The 20,087-nt window shown below is 52.8% G+C and overlaps 7 protein-coding genes across 7 annotated transcripts; 4 read left to right on the top strand and 3 right to left on the bottom strand.

The window, feature by feature from the left end:
* Positions 1 to 279: 279 nt before the first annotated feature.
* On the bottom strand, positions 280 to 3,664 carry COCVIDRAFT_13158 (hypothetical protein; the record flags this gene model as incomplete). The annotated part of the gene is made up of 2 exons (XM_014704507.1): positions 280 to 1,395; positions 1,445 to 3,664. 2 exons carry the CDS (start codon positions 3,662 to 3,664, stop codon positions 280 to 282), a joined length of 3,336 nt encoding a protein of 1,111 aa, XP_014559993.1.
* A 1,366-nt stretch (positions 3,665 to 5,030) lies between these two features.
* On the top strand, positions 5,031 to 5,936 carry COCVIDRAFT_90232 (hypothetical protein; the record flags this gene model as incomplete). The annotated part of the gene is made up of 2 exons (XM_014704598.1): positions 5,031 to 5,405; positions 5,490 to 5,936. The coding sequence occupies 2 exons, from the start codon at positions 5,031 to 5,033 to the stop codon at positions 5,934 to 5,936; spliced, it is 822 nt and encodes a 273-aa protein (XP_014560084.1).
* Positions 5,937 to 6,876: 940 nt separating this feature from the next.
* On the top strand, positions 6,877 to 10,505 carry COCVIDRAFT_90279 (hypothetical protein; the record flags this gene model as incomplete). Its single annotated transcript, XM_014704599.1, has 3 exons — positions 6,877 to 7,216; positions 7,277 to 10,347; positions 10,398 to 10,505. The coding sequence occupies 3 exons, from the start codon at positions 6,877 to 6,879 to the stop codon at positions 10,503 to 10,505; spliced, it is 3,519 nt and encodes a 1,172-aa protein (XP_014560085.1).
* A 1,200-nt stretch (positions 10,506 to 11,705) lies between these two features.
* On the top strand, positions 11,706 to 13,106 carry COCVIDRAFT_34852 (hypothetical protein; the record flags this gene model as incomplete). The annotated part of the gene is made up of 2 exons (XM_014704600.1): positions 11,706 to 12,893; positions 12,942 to 13,106. The coding sequence occupies 2 exons, from the start codon at positions 11,706 to 11,708 to the stop codon at positions 13,104 to 13,106; spliced, it is 1,353 nt and encodes a 450-aa protein (XP_014560086.1).
* A 399-nt stretch (positions 13,107 to 13,505) lies between these two features.
* Positions 13,506 to 14,347, top strand: COCVIDRAFT_90152 (hypothetical protein; the record flags this gene model as incomplete). The annotated part of the gene is made up of 2 exons (XM_014704601.1): positions 13,506 to 13,890; positions 13,998 to 14,347. The coding sequence occupies 2 exons, from the start codon at positions 13,506 to 13,508 to the stop codon at positions 14,345 to 14,347; spliced, it is 735 nt and encodes a 244-aa protein (XP_014560087.1).
* A 310-nt stretch (positions 14,348 to 14,657) lies between these two features.
* On the bottom strand, positions 14,658 to 16,007 carry COCVIDRAFT_34854 (hypothetical protein; the record flags this gene model as incomplete). Its single annotated transcript, XM_014704602.1, has 2 exons — positions 14,658 to 15,787; positions 15,887 to 16,007. 2 exons carry the CDS (start codon positions 16,005 to 16,007, stop codon positions 14,658 to 14,660), a joined length of 1,251 nt encoding a protein of 416 aa, XP_014560088.1.
* Positions 16,008 to 17,308: 1,301 nt separating this feature from the next.
* On the bottom strand, positions 17,309 to 18,779 carry COCVIDRAFT_34855 (glycosyltransferase family 34 protein; the record flags this gene model as incomplete). Its single annotated transcript, XM_014704603.1, has 3 exons — positions 17,309 to 17,996; positions 18,044 to 18,332; positions 18,386 to 18,779. 3 exons carry the CDS (start codon positions 18,777 to 18,779, stop codon positions 17,309 to 17,311), a joined length of 1,371 nt encoding a protein of 456 aa, XP_014560089.1.
* Positions 18,780 to 20,087: the final 1,308 nt, after the last annotated feature.

Genomic DNA, 20,087 nt, shown 5'->3' on the forward strand with positions numbered 1-20,087 from the left:
CCTTCCCCAACATATCCCGCATACCATGCATGCACTGCCGAACTGTGGCGTAGACGCCCATCACAAGTGGTCTGACAACTGACAACCATCTCGCGTCGCTGCCCTTACCTAAAAATAGCCCTCTGCGAGGTCCAATATCAATTATTATCCCGCCTGCCCAACCACCACAACAACAAGGATACGGGCCTATCTACAAACGCCTGCAAATGCAAACGGCGCTCCTATACACTTACATAACACATAAAATGATACAACACGAAAACATCAACCACTCCACCTTCACAGCCTGCGCAGTCGCTTGCCAGCCCCCAGCTCAATCGCCGTGCGGCTGTTGAGCATCACCTCCTCATTGCCCCCCTCGGGCGGGTGAGCTTGAATGTACTCCCGCCGTATGCGTGCTGCCTCCTTGTCCCAAGTAGCAACCCGCTCCTTGAACTCGACTGCACTTGCCGTCGCATCTTCTCGCGCGTTGCTAGCCTGATCCAGATACGGCTGCTTGACATGCTGCTCTGCCGTGCGCCATTTTAACCCTACTGCGTTGCGAATCTCTTGCTTTGGTGCTTTGGCATCAGCATTGCCACTCTTGACCCGGTGCGCCTCATCACACTCTTGCTTGCAAATATACCAAAAGTCTTTCGTGAACAACAGAAATGGGTTGACGCCTGCCCGCCCGGGCTTGATTGGTCGTTCGCCAATCTGCTCCAAAATGGCCCCAATAATGGCCGCTTCGTAGTCTTCATCGCGCTGCACACGCCCACTCTTGTTCTCTCGCCCTGGTCCCACAGCCGGTTCAAATCGCCGCTTCGACTCTGCCGTCGGCGTCGTCGAAAATTCGGCCTTGATCGCTTTCTTCTCCACAAGCGGACTGGCTATCTCAATCGGCCCTAGTACATTCTCGGCAACCTCAGCTGCCACTCGGAGGCCTGACAAGTACGCCCCGTGCACAGTCGCAGGATGTGTGCCGCATGTTGCTTCTCCAGCAAAATGCAGCGGGCCGTGTGGCCGTGCCATGACATCGTAGTCACCCGTCTGTGTCTTTGGTCCCACGTATGAGTAGCTGCCTCGAGCAAATGGATCCTTCTTCCACCGCGTCACAATCGCCTCAGACGGAAGTGGGACAGTGTTTGGCGCAAACATTGCGTCGAGCCGATCCGTCACTTCTTTGACAAGCTGGTCGTCTGACGTCGCCTCGGCGTAGTGCGCAGCATCGCCTGCCATGAGCGCTACTAGTACCGGCTTTCCGCTCGTCTTTATACAGTTCCAAAACAGATAGAACCGTCCTCGTTTCGAACAATACTCTTCTGGTCGCATACTGCCCTCGCGCTCAGCCTCGTTGAGCAGTCCAAACATGTCTCGATCCGGTTCCCAAAAGGCTTTCTCATACACGAGGATAATCTATTCATGTCGTGAGAAAGCGCACAGTCGGCAGAATAGAGAGACCCACCTTGTTCAAAAGTCCAAACCCCATGCGTTCAATCACATCCTGCTTCCAGCTAGGAAGTGGGGGCTCGAACTTGATAGATCCTGATTTCAGTACCCCCAGGGGTGTAGTGAGCACAACATGATCAGCTTCAAATGTTTCACCGTTGGTGCATTCGATTTTGACAGCCTTGCCGACTCGCTGTTCTTCCGTGTTGTAGTGGACAGTCTTGATAGCCGTGCTGAACCGTACGTCCAGCTTGCTAGGACATTGCCACAACCCGCGCGGGACCTGCTGATAACCCCCGATTACCTGACTATGCTCGCCTTCGAATTCATTCCCTATGTCCTGATCCCAGCCGCTCAAACTAAGCTGGTTCACACTCACAGCGTTCGCGTATTCGAGGTTGGCATGGTGCCAGCTGAGCAGGCGCATGTCTCTGGGTTTCAAGTCGACAAGTGACTGGTATTGTCGGAGTCCCTCATCCATTGTCTGCCCTAATGTCGGGTATTCGGATGCCTTTGCAATTGTATCGAGGTCCAATGTTTGGTCACCCGTCACACCATCCTTCAGTTTCCATCCCATATCTTGTACCGACTTTGCAGCTGTGACATCAGGATCGAAGCCAGCGCTCAACTGATATGCTCTGCCCGCTAGCTTTTCTATCCCGGTAGTCGGCTTCTCTTGCTTTGTTGATGCTGTGCTTATCGCGTCTGCTGACAAAGGGGCCTCAAACTCTTCTAACTCTGCAATGGTAGGCCCACCAACGTCAGCGGGCTCACGACCAAAAGCCATCAAGTTGCGATCACCCTCTACTGTCCTGTGGGCAGTAGGTTTGTTTCGAAATGCTGCCGCCCGTTCGAGTACATCGTTGTACAGCTTCTCCACCAGTATGTCTTGACTTCTCTCGACAACCGTGCCATCGTAATCGTAGAGTATCGTATTGTCTCGTAGACCATGATAAGGCAAACCCAACTGGCCTCGGATTATCGCATTCAACGGGTTGCCATGTTCGTATCCTGTAACAATCTGAGCACCCATCTCAGCTGTGCAACGATTTCCAGGTGGAAGTGTAGAGCCGGATTGATTCAAAAAAGGATGTGAATACACTCGACCACCCACACGTGGACGGGCCTCGAGGATGATAATCTTCGGTGGCCGCTCTCCCGCATCTGCTAGTTGATCTCCAAGTTGGGCAAAAATTCCTTCCAGGTGCCGAGCGCAACCTAGTCCCGACATGCCTGCACCAACTACAATGATTGTCCGCCTTGTCGAGGTCTTTGCTTTGCATTTCGAGGGAATACCAGCATTATTCGGTACTTCAGCGCAACCAAAGTTGATGTATCCATGTCTCATAAGCCATAGATATGCCACCTTTGCTAGTCCAAAGTAGCGCTTGTCACGGGCGCACCCTGCAGCTTCTTCGAGAGAGACGTATACCAGAGGGTTGCGATGCCACAAGCGCAGGATCGCATTTCTGATGTTCAGATAAATCGTGACCTGAGCGTGAGTGACATGCTCACGTAAAAGCTTGTACTCGGTGGGGTGCAGGGTGAATGGGTTGAGCCGGCTGTTTTCTGCTGCTAGAATGCACTGCCGGCCGAATTCAGGCCATGACACATCTGTAGGTATGCTAGAACTCGCTTTCATTTCGGCAGTCTTCCCTTTGACAGGGAGAGAATTTGTCCTGCGATGCTTCTTTGGTTGTTCGTGTGATTGCGGAAGCTCAGGAGTCGAAGATGCTTGTGATTCGCCACTCAGACTATGTGGTGTGCCCGCCATGAATGCGCCATCTCTCCGATGCTTTTTTGATGATGAATGAGCTTTCGTGCCGTTTTCGTTGATAGACGTATGTGAAGAGACGTGGTTTTGATGAGAGGATTGTTTTCTCTGGGTACCAGTCGTGCCGTTAACAGCCGAGTTTGGGGTAAATGGATGCTGCAGTGGCGAAGGAGTATAGTTTGTCGTGTATCCATTTGCCAATGTGCCTGGAGTAGATCCTTCCCCCTCGTGACTTGTGCTGGGTTCTGATGTATCAATCGAGTCGCCGTAGTGCACGGACGATGCACTCGATTCCCGGCCGTAGCCCAAGTTACTAAACCCAGGTATAGGTGCGACACCGCCTTTCAGATGTATACTATCATTGGACATTGGCAATGACAACAGATCATCTTGATTCTGATCGAAGAGGTACGAGCCGTCATCGAGCGCGGTAGGATCGGCTGTGGATGCGATGGAGAACATATTGATAAAGATCCGAGGAGGAAAGACGGAGAGGCACCTGACAGGGAAGCCGCTACAGAGCCGCAATCAGCCGTTGGCCGCACAATCGCAGCGATAAGGTTGTAGCGGGTAGCGGGCGGTGTTGTATTCTGCAAAGCATGAGGGACCTTGTTGAACTTGTAGCGATGGTGGGAGGGTGCAGACAGGTGATGGACGGATGCCCAGACTTATGGAGGTCAAGGCACGAAAGAAGCGCACCATACCCACCTAGGCAAACTCGGTCGAAACCAACCCGGTCGTTTCTGACTTCAGCCCTCTCCGACTAGCTCAAACATTCCTCCACGCTCCGTCATCGCGATAATGGATCCGTGTAAAGATTCAGATGGTTGATGCACAGCTTGGCGTCAACAAAGTGACTGGTTGGCCGTAGCTGACCCCGCTCGTACGGAAGCGAACATTGCTCCAGCACATCGTGATATAAGCTTCAGCCAACCCTATCAACATTTTCGGAGCCTCCAACGGGAGCGCATTGGGTGCACATGCTATGCGCTTGATGAGTTTGATCGCCAGCCACCTCATTAAATGTAAGGATCTTGCAGTTGGTCTTTTCACGCATGGATGTTTAGACTCGCTCCTGTTTGGATGACAGCTGATGAACTTATGCAGAAACCAACTCTCCTTCGCAAGCCAGCCTCCGTATCAAACCATACTGCGTTTACGACACGTCTAGAAGCCGAATATTGCCACCTATCTAGTGTACACCGATCATTGCCGTTCGCCTTTCCAACCGTTCATCTTGGCACATACCCATCTTCAAAGTAGAGAGAAAGGCATATGAGATATCGCTCATGCCTTATGAAAATATATGTCAGCCAGTACGATCGAATAATCAGTTCCCCATTTGACATGGTGAGATGATGATATAGTATGAGCTCATACAAGGTAATCGTGTAGGACCTCGGCTCTTGAAGCTCATCTGACAACGAGATTCGACTTATGTGATATACTTCTGCTCCATATGGCATCAAGATACCAAGGTAATCCAGAGTAACCAGTAGCAATCCCGGATTCTTTGCGCATGATATACTTTAATCCTGCCATTTGAACCTGTCCCCTTGGCATACGTTTGCTCTTCACTATTGTATCGGTTTTCTTTTTGGTTCGGCGATGAAACCGCAGACGTGAATTTGTTCATTTTTCCTAATTTCACAACCATTCCAACCTGGCATAAGAAACATCCAATGTTTGGTGGGATAAAATCACGTGCTCAACCACGCTAGCCAATCTCCGTAGGGTTAACGCAGTATCGCTTCAGCCGACCCGTCGGCTTTCGTCGTCTGCCCAGACAAACCCTTTCCCGCGACCTCGCATTCAAGGAAGAAGAAAGATGCGATGGCCCTGGTCAGGCAACGATGATGACGACAAAAAGAAGAACGGCCTTCCTTCATGGACCGCACCAACAACGTCGACCAGTTTTGCAGGGTCATGGACTGAACCGCGGACCCTGATTCCGTCTCTCGCGCTAACAGCATCAATGGTTGCTGCGCTCCGTTTCTACAAGGCCTACCTACGAAGAATACCAACAGTGAACCACATCAAACCAGATTACTTCCGTCGCAGAAGTCTATTTGGCCAAGTCACGAGCGTAGGGGACGCAGATAATTTCAGATTTTACCACACGCCTGGCGGGAGAATAGCAGGATGGGGATGGCTACCTTGGAAGAGGGTGCCGACTACGAAAGAGGCTTTGGCTCAGCAGACAGTGAGTGTCAATCGGGTCCCAAGCCCGAACTGCACTGTTCTGGGCTTACATGGCCATCAGATACATAACTAACTAGACCAACAGCTTCATATACGCATCGCTGGAGTGGACGCGCCTGAACTTGCGCACTGGGGCCGAGAGGCTCAGCCTTTTGCAAAGGAAGCCCAAGACTGGCTCATTGGCCTTATCCACCATCGCCGAGTACGCGCATACATATATAGACGTGATCAGTACGACCGTGTGGTAGCCCAAGTTTATGTGCGCCGATGGTTCTTTAAGAAAGACGTGGGGTTGGAGATGTTAAAGGCGGGATTGGCGACGGTATATGAAGCCAAGTCAGGTGCAGAGTTTGGAACTGCTGAAGACCAGTACCGCGCAGCAGAGAAGAAGGCTCGAGAGGATCAGGTTGGAATGTGGGCCAAGCCGAGTCTGAGGCAGCGATTGGGCGGTGTACAGAAGAAAGCATTAGAGAGCCCGCGGGAGTACAAGGCGCGACATGCGGCAGCAGACAAAGCAAAAAAAGCAGGGTGAGATGAGTCTACCGCGAGGAGAACGCGACATGTCCATGTACTAGATACGGGAGGAGATTGGCGCTGCGATCGAGGCAGTCTCACGCATGGCACCGGCTCGATGCTAGCGAGCAGTATTTCGCCGTACTACGGGCCGAGGACTCCACAAAGCTTCTCAAAAAAACTTGGAGTCCATCGATGACTGTGCTATTGCAGTTGCAAAATCTGTCAATGTTGTCGGCTAGCTCCACGAGGCAGTCAGGAAATAGTTTAGGGTTGGTCGGGCAACGAATCATGCTAAATGTTCTGGGGGGAATACGACTACCCATGAAGCGTGTCCGAGTCTCAAAGTAGTAATGCAATGTTGATGCAAGTGTGCCAAGACACACAAGCTAGTACCCGTATGACTGTATTGAGAAAAGTTCTGCAAGACGATGTCAAAATTTCTGCTCATCGGCGCTGTGTGCTAGAGGATGGAGATCGATCTTCGGCGCCGTAATCGGTCCTCCGCATGGAGAGGTTCTTGGTGACAAGACGGGACAATGGAGAGGCGGGTAGGCCGGTAACAGACTGGATCGTGCGTCTTGACTGAGTCACCACGCGTCGACGAGCGAACATTTGAATGCGCAATGTCAGCGTGCAATTGAAGCAATTCACAGCTCCCCTCTCCATTGCGTAGTTGGTGATCGCCGACGGTCTTATCTGAGCGTTATCGGAGATAGCCTGATTGGTCCGTTGCGCATCATTGGATTTTTTTGGCTGCCGCATCGCAGCTTTCCCCACAGATTGTTCATAAACCTTGAGGGAGTCATTTGTGCTCTGGCTCCGCTAGGGTCGAGCTATACTTCTTCAATTCCCCCCGCCGGCCATCGAGCGACTTTTTTCCAGCGCGTGCGTCGCCTTTCTTTGTCGCTCCCACCTACAACGAGCTCACAGCCCTCAAGCCGCTTGTCCGCCTGCAAATGGCTCTCTGCGGGCGTCTAGCACGTCGCGTACCTACCCTCACAGGTCAAACTCGCTCATTGGCATCTTCTGCATGCTCGCGAAACTTCACAACCCGCGCTGCTCGCCCTCTGACTTCTCTCCGCTCCAGCACTGAGTCACCTGCGGTTTACCGGCAACTGCGGGCATTCACAAAGGTCGCATCAACATGGAATAAGACACAGACAGCGCCCAGTGCCGAGGCGTATCTCAAGAGCGGCGTCATTTCTGGCGCACAGGATCTTGTCGACGTAAAGAAAGTCCTGGTCATTGGCAGTGGTGGTCTTAGCATTGGCCAGGCCGGAGAGTTTGACTACTCAGGTGCGCAAACACCACTAAACACAATTACGCGAGAATGACCATATGCTCATTGGATTGCAGGTTCACAGGCGCTCAAGGCTCTGAGGGAAGCCGGCGTCAAATCCGTGCTGCTCAACCCTAATATTGCTACTATCCAAACATCCCACGTGCTCGCCGATGAAATCTACTACTTGCCTGTAACTCCCGAATACGCCGAATATGTCATCCAGAAGGAGAAGCCCGACGGAATCTTCCTCAGCTTTGGTGGTCAAACTGCATTGAACCTGGGTGTCCAGATGGATGCCAAGGGCATTTTTGAAAAATATGGTGTCAAGGTACTCGGTACTAGCGTCCAGACTCTCAAGACGAGTGAGGACCGTGATCTCTTCGCGCGCGCTTTGGAAGAAATCAACATTCCCATTGCCAAGTCAATTGCCGTCTCCACGGTAGACGAGGCGTTGGATGCTGCTGAAAAGGTCGGATACCCGATCATTGTTCGTGCTGCATATGCACTGGGTGGTCTCGGTTCTGGTTTCGCAAACAACCCCGAAGAGCTGAAGAACTTGTCAGCTCGTTCGCTCACGCTGTCACCCCAAATCTTGGTCGAGAAGTCTCTCAAGGGCTGGAAGGAGGCTGAATATGAGGTTGTGCGTGATGCAAGCGACAACTGCATTACAGTCTGCAACATGGAAAACTTTGATCCTCTTGGTGTCCACACCGGTGACAGTATTGTCGTATCGCCAAGTCAGACATTCAGCGACGAGGAATACCACATGCTCCGATCTGCGTCCATCAAGATTGTCAGGCATTTGGGAGTTGTTGGAGAGTGCAACGTACAGTACTGCCTGCAGCCAGATGGTCTCGATTACCGTGTCATTGAAGTCAACGCTCGTCTTTCTCGTTCATCTGCACTGGCTTCCAAAGCAACTGGTTACCCTCTAGCTTACACTGCAGCCAAGATTGGTCTTGGACACACGCTTCCTGAACTACCAAATGCCGTCACCAAGACCACAACCGCAAACTTCGAGCCTAGTCTGGACTATGTTGTCACCAAGATGCCTCGATGGGATCTCAGCAAGTTCCAGAATGTCAAGCGCGACATCGGCAGCTCCATGAAGTCGGTCGGTGAGGTTATGGCTATTGGACGTACATTCGAAGAGTCTTTCCAAAAGGCTTGCCGACAAGTCGACCCCAAGTACCTCGGTTTCCAGGGTGAAAAGTACGGCGAGAGCCTCGATGAAGAGCTCAAGAACCCTACTGATCGACGATGGCTTGCTGTTGGTCAAGCTCTGTTCCACGAAGGCTACTCCGTTGATAAGGTTCATGATCTCACTAAGATTGACAAGTGGTTCTTGCACAAGCTCCAGAACATTGTCGACTGCACAAAGGAACTTGAGAACATTGGCAGCCTGTTCGGCCTCAAGAAGGAGATTATCCTCAAGGCCAAGAAGCTTGGTTTCTCTGACAAGCAGATTGCAAAGGCAGTTAACAGCACAGAAGACGAGGTCCGCGCCCGCAGAACCGGCTTTGGAATCAGGCCATGGGTTAAGCGTATTGATACCTTGGCTGCTGAGTTCCCTGCAAACACGAACTACCTTTACACTACGTACAACGCCTCATCGCACGATGTTACCTTTGATGACCATGGTGTCATCGTTCTTGGTAGCGGTGTCTACCGTATTGGAAGCTCTGTCGAGTTCGATTGGTGCGCTGTCAACGCTACCCGCTCCCTCAACGCACTTGGCAAGAAGACTGTCATGATCAACTACAACCCAGAGACCTACAGTACGGATTTCGATGTCGCCGACAAGCTCTACTTCGAAGAGCTCAGCTATGAGCGTGTGATGGATATCTACGAGCTTGAAACCGCCAGCGGAGTTGTCGTCTCTGTCGGTGGTCAGCTTCCCCAGAACATTGCTCTGAAGCTGCAGGAGTCTGGCAAGGCCAAGGTTCTCGGAACCGATCCCGCAGATATCGACAAGGCCGAAGATCGTCACAAGTTCTCTTCTATTCTGGACTCAATTGGTGTAGACCAGCCAGCTTGGAAGGAACTCACTTCTTACGATGATGCAAAGAAGTTTGCAAGCTCTGTTGGGTACCCAGTTCTTGTCCGCCCATCGTACGTCCTTTCTGGTGCCGCCATGACTGTCATCCGTGGTGAGGATGAACTGAAGGAGAAGCTCCTCGCTGCCTCCAACGTGTCACCCGACCACCCAGTCGTCATTACCAAGTTTATTGACGGCGCTCAAGAAATTGACTGCGATGCTGTTGCTTCCAACGGAAATGTCCTTGTTCACGCGGTCAGCGAGCACGTTGAGAACGCTGGTGTTCACTCTGGTGATGCTACCCTTGTACTGCCACCAGTTAACCTTGACAAGCGCATCCAAGAGCGTGTCAAGGAGATTGCCGACAAGGTTGCCAAGGCCTGGAACATCACTGGTCCCTTCAACATGCAAATCATCAAGGAGGAAGTCGAGGGCTCTGAGCCGAACCTCAAGGTCATCGAGTGCAACCTCCGTGCTTCTCGTTCGTTCCCCTTTGTCAGCAAGGTCCTTGGTACCAACTTCATTGATGTTGCCACAAAGGCTCTTGTCGGCCGTGACGTCCCTGAGCCTACTGATCTCATGGCTGTGGAGAGGAACTACCTCGCCACCAAGGTCCCTCAATTCTCCTGGACCAGGTTGGCTGGTGCTGACCCCTACCTTGGCGTAGAGATGTCGTCTACTGGTGAGATGGCCTGCTTTGGTAAGGACCTTGTCGAGGCCTACTGGGCATCTGCGCAATCACAAATGAACTTCCGCCTCCCCCAGCCTGGTGAGGGTCTCTTGTTCGGTGGTGATGTCACTCCTGGCTCACTACACTCCAACTCTCTGATCCAGATTGCCAAATACGTGCACGCGCTTGGCTACAGGTTCCTTGCTGCCAACAAGGAAGTAAAGGAGCTTCTGGAGAAGAACACAGAGGGCGTCACTGTTGACGTCATCGAGTTCCCCAAGGATGACAAGAGGAAGCTGCGTGAGGTGTTTGAGAAGAACAACATCCGCGGTTGCTTCAACCTGGCCAAGTACAGGGCGAACGGCCTGTTCGACGAGGACTACGTTATGAGGAGGAACGCCGTCGACTTTGGTGTGCCACTGTTTATGGAGCCCAAGGTGAGTCTTTCTGCTTTGTACTGATGAATCTGGAAGCTAACTTGCTGCAGACTGCAGTCCTGTTTGCTCAATGTATGAGCGAGAAGCTACCCAAGAAGGAGGGTATCCCAAGCGAGGTCAGGTCGTGGAGTGACTTCGTTGGTGGCAGGCCACTCTAAACGGATAGCTCAATGCTCAAATCCGACGCGGGGGAAGGAGTGCTGGGGTGTAAGATCTAGCCGAAGCTCGCCCTAATTGGGGTGAATGTCTCATGAAAAGGGGTGGGATAAAAATTATGTTCTAGTGTATACAGCGTTGTCATCATACGGTCAACTGCATTTGCAGTTTGGAGGAGTTGGGATATTCTCTTTACCTCTGGCCCGGTGGAAGTTCTCCATCGCATGTGTGGCTAGGTAACATGAATACTTATGTAGTTCAATCTGAGCTTGTCATGTTTCAGTGATACTCAGCGTTCCCATATATTGTTCAAGGTGGATCATTGGCTGTCACAATCGAATTGTGGATTTAATAGATGGAGCCAGGATAAAGGTTAGAGGGTGCTATTGTGGAGGAGGGTAGTCTGAATATGCCTGTACTGGTTGTGATAACACGCACAAGTCATGTGAGATCATTATGCCAGAGTACCAGGATGACGAGGACTGCTAGGTTCCACTTTGAAAGGGACCTTACCTCCGTGGACAAGTTTAGCATGGCTTCGACGTGTTAGTGTGACAAACTTTGGTATATATAGCGCGGGGTGGGGATCGTAGGGATATGAACACGCAATCTGTAATACTCTATACTGTCTGGCGTGGACCCCGCAGGCGATGCCAAGTATGACATTGAAGACGGAAAGCTGTCTCATTCACGGCTCAATTGGCTGGCGTGACATTCTCCAGCCGCGTCGAGGCACGAATCATGGACGATGATCCTGCAGCGTGGTGGTGCAGGCATACGTCATTAGGAGTGGGGCGAGGGAAACCGGGGAGTCTGTGGAGGGGCACCAGGCGCGTGGGAGCTCCAGCCGCAGCTGCCATTTAGATACCTTGATTTCCTGCTTTTATGAACTCAACTCTCTCTTCTCCTTTTTCACAACTCAATTGAACCTTAACCAGTGCCAACGTTCGATTCTTTTTCACAGTAAGTTGCTTCTCCTCTATGCATCTGTCACGTTGTCTTGCCATTGCCTTGAGACCTACCCCGCAGGCAATTGGGCTGCCCCTGTAGATCCAAACAAACTCAAAATAAGCTGCAAGTATCTCAGATGAACTGGCAAGCTTAATTTGTTCCTTTACACGGCGTGTTTAGACCCTGCCTTACCCGTTCAATCCCTCCCCCTACGCTCTACTGATGCTGAACCAGATCTCCATAATCTGACAATGTCTTACAACAACGATCGCAGCGAGTACGGTCAGCAGTCTGGCCGGTCCCAGGAGGGATACTCCGGGGGCGGCGGAAGCGGCTATGGAGATGACAACAGATCAGGCGGCTATGGTGGCAGCTCGGGACGCGACAATGATAATGACCGCACTTCCGGTGGCTATGGAGGCAGCTCAGGACGTCGCAACTCCAACGATCGCACCTCAGGTGGTTATGGAGGGCGCGACAATGACAATGACCGTCCATCTGGCGGTTACGGAAGCTCAGGACGTGACAACGACAACGACCGCCCGTCAGGTAGTTACGGAGGTAGCTCAGGCCGCAATGATGATAATGACCGCCCATCAGGAGGCTACGGCGGCAGCTCAAGACGTGACGATGACAATGACCGTCCATCAGGCGGTTATGGTGGTAGCTCAGGAGGCAACTATGGAGGCAGCTCCAGGCGCGATGATGACAATGACCGCCCATCAGGAGGCTACGGGAGCGGCTCGAGACGTGACGATGACAACGACCGTCCGTCAGGTGGCTACGGAGGCAGCTCAGGAGGCGGTTATGGAGGTAAATCTGGACGCGATGACGACAACGATCGCCCGTCTGGAGGCTACGGAAGCGGCTCAAGGCGCGACGATGACAACGACCGTCCGTCAGGTGGCTACGGAGGTAGCTCAGGAGGTAACCATGGAAGCGGCTCAAGACGTGACGACGATAACGACCGCCCATCAGGAGGTTATGGAGGCAGCTCAGGAGGATATGGCGGATCAGGTAACCAGGGAGGCCAGCACTCTACTGGCACGTCCTACGGCGGAGGTGGTGGTCATGGTGGATCCTCCGACGACTTCTCTGGCGCAGCTCAGCATGCTGCATCTGAATATGGTAGCGGCGGCGACTCCAGCCTGTTTACCAGTGCTCTTGGTATGCTAGCTGGCAACAAGAACAGTTACCAGAATGAGAGTGTGGACGAAGATGATGCGGTCAAACAGCACGAGAAGTTCTATGGCAACGGTGGGAGCGGAGGTGGGCAAGCCAGCTCGAACAATGTTGGCGCTGCTGCCGCTATGCAGGCATTGAAGATGTTTAACAACAGCAGCAATGAGGATGCCAAGGGTGGACAGAACAAGTTCATCGGTATGGCCATGGGCCAGGCCGCCCAGCTGTTTGATAAGCAGCAGAGCCAGGGCAACACGGTAAGCACTGACTGACCTGATTATCGAAACACGCACTGACAAAAGTAGGACCCTAGCGCTACCAAGCAGGACGCCATCGTCCAGGCAGGAAAGATGGCACTCCAGTTCTACATGAAGTCACAGATGGGTGGCGGAAGTGGCGGAAGTGGCGGCGGCTCTGGCAGCGCTCTTGGTGGTGTGTTGAACATGGCCAGTAAGTTCATGTCAAAGTAAAGTGATCAGAAGCTATTTTGCCCGACTCGTATAGAAATGCTACTGTAGCAATCAATGAGATCGTCTATTTTGTGCAATGGTACCTACACGGTGTATGGTGAGGCCGAAATCTAAAGATAGACTAAGATTGGTGAAAGTGACTGTGGTTTGGAGGGTTGGAATCAAGGAAATGCGATGGTCCGATGCGATGATCCGAGCCCATCCCTACGCCTAAGCTTCCTGTGACGCATTTGGAGACCGACCTCACACGCACCACCTTGCTCCACCGGTCTTATCGGCAGAAGGTATGGTCAGATATAGCGCACTGACTCTGCACCCATTGATCATAACTGATAACATTTCCTGGCTATTGATATTGTCTTTGTTACTACAGAACTTAGTACTTGGCAGACCTGATTCATGAGTGACCCTCCACCGCCTCGTGCTCCACCAATACCGCCTCTTAACATCCCCTCAGCAGCCCTACATATCCACAGCTGTGCGCGGGATGAACAGCACCCAGACTCTGAGGTTGCCATACGCCATGAACGGCAGCGCGTTGCAAAAGAGCTAGAACCCGTAAGGCGCAAGAGAGCCGCAACACCAAGTGAAGCAAATACAGAGCATGACCCGAGAGATGAGTTGAGCCACTATGCCAGCACGCAAGCAGATGATGTACCTCAAGAGACGGAAGACCACAATGCAACAATACCGTGTAAGACGCGATTCTACGACCCAATCGCCAAGTTCTGGCGTACACAGATAAGTCTGGTCATGGAAGAAGGATCGCTTAGAGACCACCTGGGTAAGTACTACGTCTCCTTTCATTCATTGTCATCCCCCCCCCCCCCAAAAAAAAAACACTTGTCTCGAACATACGCGACTAACAAGATGATCCTCCCCGCGCAAAAGCACTCGAGCGCACTTTCCTCGGCTACCTGCGTACCTCGCTTCTCCTCGTAGTAACGGGTGTGATTATCGCACAGCTGTTCCGGCTACAGCATAGTCCGCATCCACAGCCTCATTTTGGGTTCTACAAGATCGGGAAGCCGTTGTCGGCCACATTTATTTGCATGGGCATCGTGGTTGTGCTGGTTGGAGCGATACGGTTCTGGAGATTGCAGAATGCGTTGGTGAGGGGCAAGGCTATAGCTGCGGGGTGGGAGGTTAATGTGGTGATGGGGTTGGTTGGGTCGTTGATGTTGGGGACGTTTGGGCTTATTTTGGGAGTTGATATTGACAAGATGTATTTTGGAGGGTGATTTGGGGGAGTTCTCATACTTTACTAGTACTATTGTCAGGACAAACGAAAAGAAAAAAGCACCAGTCGGAATATCCAGAAAATAAAATGGTATTGGAGCTATCAACGCAACCCGAGTCTGGAGCTACGAGATTTGTCTCTAACCATGGCGCAAATCCAGCCAAACGCCCATCTAGCGCCATGCCGCGTGATATCGATATTACAAACTGTATAAAGCGAAGATAAAAAGAATAGAATAACGCCATCCTTGACCCACCCATATTTGTGCGTGCTACATGCCATGCAATCATTTCGTGAACGTCGTCAAGCCCTTAGACGCGAATGCCTGTGCCAGAGCCCCATCTCAGCTTCCTCAAACCCAAACCGGTGCCCTTCATGCCAGATACAGCCTCCTTGCCACAACGTCCAGCGTCTACTCCTGCAGCACCAACCTGGCCAATAGCCTCTGCGTGGCCTGCTTCTTTGCCAGCAACATAGCCTGCCGAGAAGCCAATAGCACTCACGAGGACTACAACGCCAGCACTGACAACCCAAGTGAGCAGTGTTGGGCTAATCTCCTCGATAAGCGGGCCGGACTTGCGCACCTTTCTGATTGCGCGGCGGTCCTTGCTGCCACTTCGTGCGGCTGCCATGGGCGGGTTTGCTTTTCGCTTGGGCTTCTCGGAGGGGCTGCTGCTGGTACTGCGTGGGGAGGAGGTAGACTCCTCGGATATGTTGCCCAAAGCGACAGACTCAGGTACCATCCGGAGCGACGTCGGATCGACTCGAGTGGACGATGGCGGGGCTGTACGTGGCTGTCCTGGCTTGGGTAGCCCTCGCACTGCTGCTGCTGCGGACAACAAAGTCGATAGGCTGGCGCGCAGAGCTTCGTCGTGGTCGGGTTGATAGTTGGGAGCTACGGCGTTGAAGGGAGTGTGCTGAGGATAAGACTGTTGCCGCTGCCCAGTTGGCCTCACAGCTCTACGAGGTGTGTACAGTGTGCCAGAGTGTGATCGGATGGCTTGTTGTGCGTTCGGACGTGAGAAGGCGTTTGGTCGCGGCTGAAACTCGCGTCGTGTAGAACGTGGATAGTTGACGGCAGTTGCGTTCTCGTCATCGTCTTCTCTGTCCGACAGGGTTTCTGAAGATGCCACCGACAGTGGGCTTCGGGACGAAGGGTCATGTCTCAGTGGGGATAGACCAAGGGCCTCATTTGAAGACGTCATGACGCGGTCCGACTCGCTCTCGCTCTCTTCATACTCCTCCTGGCTGCTGTTTCCCCCTGCGGCTGTAACTCTGTGTCCGGTTCCTATGGAGAACTGGCCACCGCCTCGTGAGCGCCTGTTCTGCCGCCTGTGTAGTGTTGAGTCGTGCTGTACCGTGAGACCAGTCGTGATGATCTCGTCAGTAGCAGAACACAAAGAGGTCGACGAGGGCCCTGATGCGATATCGATCCATGACTCTGTACACTTGATATAAGCTCATGCTTGGATACACTGATATGGAAGGGGCAGGGCAGAGAAGGCGTCAAGAATACAGGCAAGTATAGAGATGAACGTACCATCTGAGGGCCTGGATAGCGACGCAACTGGTCGTGAAGAAGCCATGGTTTGGTCTGGACGATGCGCCTCTTCAACACTTGCAAACTGGCGGCCTGGTCGCTGTGGCCGATGGTCGTGCATGGCACCCTTTGAGCTTCAAGGATTCGAGTAGTAACCGGTGTCCGGATACGTCTTTATAAGCTTGGACCCTATCTCTACAGGTGGGGAGATATGCGCTCCAGTGGGCCCCAAGGGCCGTGCCGACTTCGGTTCTTTGTTCGGACTCGGGGTATCGAAGCGCAGTAGACCTAGGACGGCGGTAGGCAAGGGCGACTGCGAAACAGCAGACCACGGTATGGAGCTACACAAAACTGAGGCTCCAGAGGTCTCGGGGCTGTGCCGTCGAGTCACTACGGCGGGAGCAGGAGATAAGCCTGGAGTTATGAGCGCGCTGACGCTACCTGTACTGTTTCCCCAGCTTGCGCACGGCCTGAAAGGGGGAACGTGGGTTGTGGTTGTCGCGTTGGGCGGGGCCTAAAAGAAACGCAACCAAAAAGAAGGTTGGACGTGGGCTCAATGGGGCTTCAACCTGAGGAGAGGAAAGTAGTAGAGATGGAGTCGGAGAAGGCAGTCGGCTGCTCGTCCCTGGCCCCGTGTCCCGTGTGCTGGCGTATGACCATTGGCAATGGGACGTGGGAGATGGACGAATCAGGCGCCGCTCATCAACCTACCCTTTTGGAGTCGTGGGATCTGTGCATGCTCACCTGCCTGCATACGGGACATGTGCATGTACATTTCGAGCTCGTCTGCCACTGGACTGACGTTTTTTGAGACAGCCATGCAAGCCTGTAGTCCTTTGCTCGGTGAGCGACTCAGTAACTTTCCCTATCATTGCACCAAGGTGCTTTCTCCAGGCTTGCTCGTCAGACGCCATCAATCACGTCATCATGCTGCAAAAGTCACGAGATATGCAGTGTGTGGACTCGATGTCGACAACTTGCTTCTATTTTGCAGGGTTTCCAAACAAGCAGACATGCTGCAGAGGACTAGGGTACCTAGATAACCTCGACGACCAATACCATCGCCCCAACAAGCCCTGGGGATAGCGGGGGCTTCCGTGCGGAGAAGCTGGTCAAAGGATGACAATGATTTGAATTCGAGGCAACGTTTGGACCCAAGAAATAACATTTGTAGAAATGACAACGCCACATTCCGTCCGGCTGCCCACCTAATTCCCAAATAGTCAGCCTTGTAGGGGTATAGGTGCATGACGCCAACTCCGGCATTATGTATGCTGAGAGTATGCAGCTCCAAGGGCTGTGCATTCCCGTCCGCGCATCAGTATTATTGTAAACCCATAAGCCGAATCCTGGCTTCCATCAAAATGCGAGAAATGTCAGAAATACACTCGATACCGCCTCGGATACATCGTTGATTGCCATTTAATTCTTCTTCTCTTCTTTCTTTCCATCCTTCTTCCCGTCCTTCTTCGACTTGCTCTTGAAGAAGCCCGAGAGGCCGTCCTTGAACTTCTCCCATGGTGTTCTGTTGAGGTGGTTGCTAAGCTCGCGGTATTTGTACATTTCAGCCCAGCAGTCGCGACCCCACTCACAGCCAGCCATGTTGACTAGGAAGTCGCGGTCCTTCTCTTGGTAATGGATGTCCGGGTTGTCGCCCTGATCACCGCAGGCACCTGGCGGGAAACTCATGATTTGACGTTGCTGGATGAACGCAACGTGGGGCCGGATCCAAGGCTGGTTTTGGTACATGTGCTCGAATGCATCCTGTTCCTTGTGCTCCCATTGCATGTGTTTCTGCTCGTATCCAACGGGATCCCACCAGATATCAAGCAACCTGTCCGTCCAGACGCTTCTCCGCACCATGAACGAGCCCAAATTGAAACCACCGCAATCTTGAGGCACCAGCATGTTCACAGAATCGACTCTGCCGTCTCCCACCGGCGAGCGTGTTTCAGGATCGAGGTATTCGTCTGTCAAAGGATGTGTAATGTTGAGAGGGTTGTAAATGTTGATATCGCGGTACGTGACGTCTTGCAGCTGCTTGAAAACGTGCTTCTGCAGGGAGTAGGTTGGTTCCATGATGAATGTGTTCGTGTCCAGCCACCAGAACCTGTGCTGTGTGAGCGTTGGTTGCAGCGTCGATTGCAGCATACTTACCATTCAGCGTGCGGGTATTTGCGCATAGCATTGCGGATCGTGTCCACCTTCTCCCAGCTCTCCCTCCACTCGTGTGCGTAGCGCTTCTTCGTGCTCATGTCAACAATCTCCAATTCGTAGCCCCAGTTCCTGGTATACTTTTTCTTATTCTTAACGCTGTCACGCTCAATGGCCCATTCACGGGGACCCTTCCATTCCATCACACCTCCACCTTGATTTGCAGCCAAGATGACGACATATTTACTGCCGCCACCGAACCATGCTGAGCGTCTGTATGCTCGACGTATGGCTACGGGCGTCAGTACCAATGGACGGAATAGAGGATCAAGTGCTTAGACTTACGTGTGTTGAAATTCCAAAAGAAAAGAAGAAACGTAACCAAAAACAAGACCATGACTCGTTTCCGCAGGCGCCACAGATTCCAAACTATGCCATTGAGAGCCCGTGTGAACTTGTTGCCCTGAGACCGTCCTCGGCCAAGCTTTTCCTTGTCGCTATGATTGAAGGGCAGACTCGTAGATATCTTGCGAAAGTGCTTGCCAAAGAAACCTTGGCCTCTAGGAGTGAAAGCAGGGTAGCCTTTGACCTCAGCACTCCGGGCCTGAGCCGATGCCCAAGTGACATTGTGTGAGGAGGAGCCATTGGGGTATGGACTGCTCTGCCCGCTGTTATCGTAAGGCGTGTTCAAGCCTGGACTCGACCACCCTCCGGGCTGGGGCGAGGAGGACCTAGACATGTCCGCGATACCTGGGGTACTGGGTATTGTGGGCAGGCCTTCACCCAGGGAGCGGCCCGAGAGACCGCTCGTTGTGCCGAGCCTACTTCGCGATTCGATGATATCGGGGAGGGTGATGTTGGATGGCGCCTGCCTTGCAGCCGATGAGCGCCTTCTCCGTTGGCCAGAGGAAGTAGAGAAGGAGGATTGGGAAGCCAGCGTGACGTTGTCTGCGTCTGTAGGCTGGGTGGGTTATGGAAAGGCGCACCTGCGCGGGTGGCTGTGACCGCGAGCCGGTGAGGTAGGATCACAGGTGGTGTTTGGGGGTGGGTCTTTTGGTATTATAGGACAGCTGGCGGGTGTGGTCAAAAGGCGTAAGTAAAGCGATAGCGCGACGAGTTGTTCAATGGAGGCTGTCGTCGGTCGCAATTAACAAAAGAGGGACAGGAGGTATCTGACTCCAAGGGAGAAGATTGGGCGACGGTGGGAAAGGAGATTCTCGCGATAACCAAATTGCTGTCGAGTTCGCCGCTTGGCGTATACGTGAAAGGAGGGCCGCTAATTAGGCTAGACCTCCCCACTTCGCATTGCGCAGGTTGCTGTCTACCGCTCTACGCTGTCCCACAGCGACACTCGGGGGATGGACGAGAAACCGATGGGCTGGGCGGCGGTGTGCAGAGGGTGAAGAAAAGAAGCAGGGGACCTGATAGTCCAGTCGTACCGTTTGGTGCGGCACAGCGATAATTATACGTTAGTATGTCGGTACATAGTTACAGATTTGCATGGTTGCAGGGGACGGTCAATCGGCATACGGACATTGCGACATGGGCCGTCATGAGCCGCAGGACGTTTTTTTCGGTCCCAGGGAGTGAGCTTTACGGTTCCCACCGGCTCATAGCGCGTTGCACAACTGCTGTCTGCACTTTGACAGGGCATTCCGAATGCCAGACGCCTTGTTGATGCCGGCACGTGACTCGGAAAATATTTACCGCGTGCACCACTACTTGCCTCGTGGGGGCATGGGCATGGTGCGCCACAGGGACGAACTGCCATGTCCGTCCGATAGGAGGACATTCATATGTATACTAACTACTTAGGTATGTAAGCGGCTCGTGAACAGGTGGCTTCACCAAGTCCTGCCAGGCAGAACCCAGCGAGCGGACACCCGATCCGGATCCAGCACGCAATATGTTGCCGTTTGCGTATGCTGCGAGTAGCATGCTGTTGAGAAAAAAGCATGCCAGGCTCCATGGAGACTTTGTAGCGAGCAAACCTTGCCCACCAAAAACCTTCCCGGTCGGGCGCATCCAGACGGGCCCCGGACAGCAC

This window comes from Bipolaris victoriae, assembly GCF_000527765.1.
Source record: "Bipolaris victoriae FI3 unplaced genomic scaffold scaffold_14, whole genome shotgun sequence".
Taxonomy (NCBI): domain Eukaryota; kingdom Fungi; phylum Ascomycota; class Dothideomycetes; order Pleosporales; family Pleosporaceae; genus Bipolaris; species Bipolaris victoriae.